Raw genomic sequence first — 5,899 nt, 5'->3', positions numbered from 1 at the left:
CACTTTTATACCATGAGTTTTTAGATCTATATGTAAACAGGATCAAATATTCTTGTATTCAATGTGAATACATGGTGGTTACACCTTTTGAAAAGTATACTTTTCTATTACGTTCACTAACGTAATCATGTGATTATAATGCTTTATAATCACGCCTTGTAACTATTTCTCTATCAGATAAATAGGTTCCAAGCGGGTAGTTCACGCCCCGAACACCCTGGGTAGTTCGCGTCCCGAACACCCTGGGTACTTCGCGCCCCGAACACACTGGGTAGTTCGCACCCCGAACACCTTTTCCCTAGCAAATGGATGGCCAATTAAGCACGTGAAGTGGGTTTTTCGTTCCCTAATAGTAAGCCTTAGATACGTAATTGGTTGGGTGGGAGGGAAATTACGTGTTTTCTGAGCTAGGCTTCGCTTGTGAATGTTCGTCTGTAGCAGTGTCTGTACACTGCTGCCAGATAATCAAATACTTCGTAATGATTATCGAATGGTTTACGAACCATTCACTCCATAGAAAAGTGTTAACTTTTCAATGGTGGTTACACCTTTTGAAAAGTATACTTTTCTATTACGTTCACTAACGTAATCATGTGATTATAATGCTTTATAATCACGCCTTGTAACTATTTCTCTATCAGATAAATAGGTTCCAAGCGGGTAGTTCGCGCCCCGAACACCCTGGGTAGTTCGCGCCCCGAACACCCTGAATTAAAAGTGGCAAGCTATGGAACCCTTTTTTGTTTTTGTTTTTGTTTTTGTTTTTGTTTTTGTTTTTTTTAAGTTTATTATCATTAGTATTATTTTTGTAATAGTTGTGACATTGAAATCCGACTATTAATTGAGAGATCAACATATTTAGCGGCCATCGTATCAGACCGCCAACCTCCAAGACGTTTCAATTGTTTATCAGTTGCTCCGTTGGCCGCGGCTGTAGTTGCTCCCCCTCTCTTTCCGGAGTTCTCGCCGTAAAGTTTTGCGTCATATCCCAACGTAGACATCAGTTTTTTCATGTCGCATAGAGCTCCGCTGTATGATACTGCCTTGTTCGGATTTGGTGTGTTCTTTGGGGTACAAGAAGGGACCAGATAACCAGAGTATATGGGCCCCAAAAACTGAAAATAATTAATAGTAAGTTTGACAGGGCAAATCTTGTCGTCAGAATTCGAAGCGACAATCCTCTCGCTTCCCTCCGAATACTGGTCGTTTTTTCCACCTTTAAATAAAATCTTGAGATGCGGAGACGGAGTTGGTTTATAGACGACGTCTTTCTTTTGCAGCTTGGCTATGTCGCTAAACCGACCGAGAGTGTAATACTCCAACGATATTCTCCAGACCGTTCTCCAGAGAACAACAGACGCTCTTAATCCATCTCTTCCATGTTCAGGTCGGAAGAGGTGTGAGTACATTTTGGATAGGATCTCTTTGGTTATAGGCGATTTGGTGACACGTGTTTGGGGATGCTCATTACGAAATCCGCGGAAAAGCAATGATATAGTCTCGTGGGTGGTCGGTGATTGTAGCATACGGGTGCGGTATTCATGTGCGATTGCTGCACTCAGTGTCACGACTTTAGGATACGATCCATCTTCCAGCATCACGAGAGAGAGACAGGCGGCCAACTGTTCATGATCGGCTCCGAACTCTGGTACGCCGTTCTTCTTACAAAAGTCTGTCCAGATGTCATACACACGAGTGTACTGCTGTTTAGTTGAGTCTTTTACGGACTTAGAAAGATAGTAACGAGCCGCATCTGCACCGGCAGACAAACTTGGCTCATAATTGGTTTCAATAATGAGAGAGAATGAATCGGCTTCAGAGCTCTGATTCGCCATAATTATTAACTTGTAATTAGTGGTGACAGGAGGAATAGACACGTGATTTGTCAGACGACAAAAATCAACAATAAATCGGCAACAGACGACAATTTGCCAATTTGTCAGATTTGTTTTGTTTGTTTGTTTGCCCTTTTTTTTTTTTTTTTTTCAAGTTTAGTGTTTGTAAATTATCTTGAATTTATTCGATTGAAAACAAAAAACCAATTTCAGTAGAAAACAAAAACAAAATTTAGTATAAAACAAAAACCACAGAGGTGTTTTTTTTTTTTTTTTTTTAGTGTGAATCAAATTCAATTGCAAGGAAATCAAATTTTACTCTTCCTGTAAGAGGGGATCAAGAGTCAAATTTGTTCTGGATAATGAAAGGTTTGTGTGTATCTACAAACTTAAAAGGCCACAGCAGACATCCTTCCCTGTCGAAAATTTCGACCCAATAATCCGCGGTTCTCCACTCAGGCACAAAAAGTACCCCATTGGTCTTTGATGTCTTTAGTCTTTTAATAATTTGAATCACTTCTCTGATGGGTGGGCATATCCATGCCACTTCGTCCTCCCACGAATGTGAAAAGGCGTCAATGCCAGACGTGTCGTGACAATAGAAATTTGAAAAGAATCTCTGGCACTTTTTGTTACGATCCGATGCGAAAAGATCAATCGTGAACTTGTACTTGTTATTAATTTCTGGTAAGTTTCAACGTACACTTGCCAATCGTCCGTATCGGTTGTCTTTGAGCCATCGTCTGCTATCTGGATGCGAGGATCATCACGTAACAGGTGAATCGGAATTATTCTAATGTTGAGTCTTTGGCACAAGACCATAATCCGAAACACTTCACTCTGAATGTGTCTCTTCCCTGATCCTTTTGTCAAGAAAGTAGCCATGTTTTGGCTGTCTGTGAGCCAGTAGATAGTCGTTGCTTTGCCGGTGGACACACCGTTCCGTTCGTAGTACTCTAGGGTCCTTGTGACTGCTATTAGTTCCCTATGTCCAGATGACAATTTTCGTTCAAACTCCCTCAGCATGCCCCGAAAATAAAGATGTTCGCCTTTGATAGAATAAGCGCAAGTAGCAAAACCAGAGGCGTCGCTGGCCCAAATCTTCTCTTCCTTTGTACGAGCGTGGTTTGCAACAAAGCTTTGCTTCATGAAAGAGCTTGGGGGGCCAATGATTGACAGAACCGATAGTTCGGTGGTTGCCGATCGGATAGGAGAATTGTCAAACTTGTAGCAATTCTCGACAATGAATTTCATCCCTTTGATAGACTCTTCACTCATGACCAAACGTGTACCCCATCCTCGTTGCTGGACGGCCTTGTCCAAATCGATGTATGCTGCTCTTGCTGCCATGATGACAACTGGTCCTAGAGCCGGCTCCATAGCTACCATTTTTCCAAGTGTGCTAGCAAGATCCCTGGCCAAAATAGGCTTTGACCCATAGTCAATCGTTTCCTCTACTTGTCGTAAGATTAGCTGCTTTTTTGTTTCTCCAAGTCGGACCGTCATGCTGCCGGTGTCAATGATGAAGCCCAAGTATTCCTCAGATTTATTTGCGTCACCTTTTTTGATCAGATTTCTTGGTTTCAATAATAAATCCGGACTTTTGTAAAACATCGTAAACAAATACGCGATGCTCTTCTGCTTGGCACTGTGAAGCTGCTGTTATTCTGCCGTCGTCCAAATAAATGGAGTGACGTATTCCTTTCTCGTGTAAATAAGCGTTTACCGGTTTAAGAATCTTTGTAATGCAGTGGACAGCGGAAGAAAGTCCAAAAGGAAGAAAGAGAAAAATGAAATATTGAGTCCCACCGTTCATTTTTGGTATGGCTGCGCCGAGGAACTTTGTCTGAGATGGGTGGATTTTTATATGGTGGTAAGCCGCCTTCAGATCATAAGTTATCTGGTAGTCTTGGTCTCGCGTTAATTCCAGGGCTCGCTGAAAGTGTGAGAGCGTTACTTTTTGCTCCTTGATGCACAGATTTACACATCTAGACCCGTCCCAGCAAAGTCTCTTCTTCTTCGAACCGTCCATTCCTGTCTTTAACGACACTGTCAAGGGGGACACGCAGTGTGGTTTGTAGTCAACGAATTTGACGATTCCCAACTTTTTGAGATCAGCAACGGCCTTATAAACGAAGCTTAAGTTCTGATAAGCTGATGCGTTATTGGGTTCTTCGTAGGCTTCAGGGAACTTCTCAAAAGGAATGACGTACCCATTTTTTAATGTGTCCATGACCCACTCTCCAGCTTTGAGATTTGTTTGCCAAAATTCGCGAACCTCTTCCGAGTGGATAGATCCTGGAAAGAAGGCTTTTTGTTCCCTTTCTTTTTCATCAATGCTGAACATGTTGTGCGGATTAACTGTTACTGACACTTCGTGGTCAGAAGTAGATTCAATAATTTCAGTTGGATTCCTGTAAGAACGAGTTGTATTTGTTTATGAATAATGACAATTAAGGCTCGATGTGTTATTGCATAATCACAAACTGTAATGGCAATTGTATTGGTTTACTCAAAAGTAATTACCCCTTGTGGGTGTTTTTAGAACAGTTTCTGACAAAATGATCCGTTGCTCCACACAGATAACATTTCCTTTCTTCTTTTGCCGTCATCTGTTTTCCACCTCGAAAGTAGCCTCCGCGTCCTCTTGGAGCATGTACTCCTCGATAGCCTCCAGACGGTCCAGCTCCAGAATGACCGTGTTGTGGATTGCCCTTGAATCGTTTTGCCTGTGCAGCTGAACGTTCCTTGGCCAGCTCACGGTCGCGTTCGCGTTTGTAATCAATCTTGTCCTGATCCTCTAATACTTTGGCCAAATCATTGTCCATGTATTCTCCCTTCTTCCTTCTGCTGTATTTAACAGCTATCGGTCGGCCATGTTTCTTCCAGACTTGAAGAAAGAAAATTTTTTTGCGTGATTCCTCATCTGCCTTTCTGAGCTGCGCTAGTGCATTTTTTGCTGCCGTTTTGGTATTTCCTTCTTCCACGGTTGCAATCACTGCCACTGCTTCAAGTATTCCATTTTGTAAAGGAATCATGATCTTCCCCAATGTTTCCAATTGCTGTAAGAAAGCAAAGTAGGAGGAAACTATTAGCTACAAATTCTGTTTGTTTGGCTAACAAAAATATTCTTAATAATAGGTTTGTTGTTGTTGCGTGTGTGTGTGTGTCAGTTTATTCATTTTTGACTGCCATACGATTGAATAAGTTTGCGCCTTGGAAAACCTGAGTGTCAACAGACAAATGTGTTTGAGCCCATGACTATAAACACGTGGCTTAGTTCCTGACTGTTAACAGGCAACTGTGTTGGAGCTCATGACTTCCCACATGCAGCTCAGTTCCTGACTGTCAACAGGCAACTGTGTTTGAACTCATGACTTTGAACATGCGGCTTCGCTCATGACTATAAACATGCAGCTTAGCTCATGACTATAAACATGCAGCTGTTCAACAATTCACCAAAGACGTGCAGTTCAACTTTTCCTCAATTAACGAACCAGTTCTTAAAGGGCATTTAGTTCAAAACTATACACATTCGATTGGTTGGTTGGTTTGTGGCTAATTAGTTTGTAAAAGGCTCATGACTTTCATGCAGCCAGACTTTCATGCAGCCAGCGGTAAAACGTGGTGTTGGGAGTTTGACCGATTCTGACACACACACACGAACGTCATACACTCATACATGTGCATCCAAATTATTGTCCCGAGGTATTTAATCAAGCTTGTTGTACCTCTTTTAACTCGTTATTGCTGTCTGGGACACCTTCGGTGAATCCAAGTAGCTTTGCTCGGCATGCTGCTAAATCTTCTTTTGATAGTGTCTCCCAGTCGTCTTCTAAAAATGGTGTTGCCATTGTGACACTTGGTGGTGTTGATGATCCGCGTTGGGAATTGACTTAGAAAGTGTCACTAATTGGAAAACTATGAATTCTTCTATTATTTATGGAAAAACTTTTTTGAGTTTCTGGAAAATTACGTATTTTCTGAGCTAGGCTTCGCTTGTGAATGTTCGTCTGTAGCAGTGTCTGTACACTGCTGCCAGCTAATCAAATACTTCGTAATGA

General features: G+C 41.8%; 1 protein-coding gene and 1 pseudogene across 1 annotated transcript; both read right to left on the bottom strand.

Moving 5' to 3' along the window:
- Positions 1–800: 800 nt before the first annotated feature.
- On the bottom strand, positions 801–1,961 carry LOC123477572. The gene has a single exon (XM_045180957.1). The coding sequence runs from the start codon at positions 1,833–1,835 to the stop codon at positions 801–803; it is 1,035 nt and encodes a 344-aa protein (XP_045036892.1). The 5' UTR covers positions 1,836–1,961.
- Positions 1,962–2,601: 640 nt separating this feature from the next.
- LOC116934946 lies at positions 2,602–5,699 on the bottom strand (annotated as a pseudogene).
- Between the last annotated feature and the right edge of the window lie 200 nt (positions 5,700–5,899).

Source organism: Daphnia magna, unplaced genomic scaffold (assembly GCF_020631705.1).
Source record: "Daphnia magna isolate NIES unplaced genomic scaffold, ASM2063170v1.1 Dm_contigs092, whole genome shotgun sequence".
Classification (NCBI taxonomy): Eukaryota; Metazoa; Arthropoda; class Branchiopoda; order Diplostraca; family Daphniidae; genus Daphnia; species Daphnia magna.
Note: the sequence above shows the minus strand (reverse complement) of the source record. Positions and strands in the feature narration are given on the sequence as shown.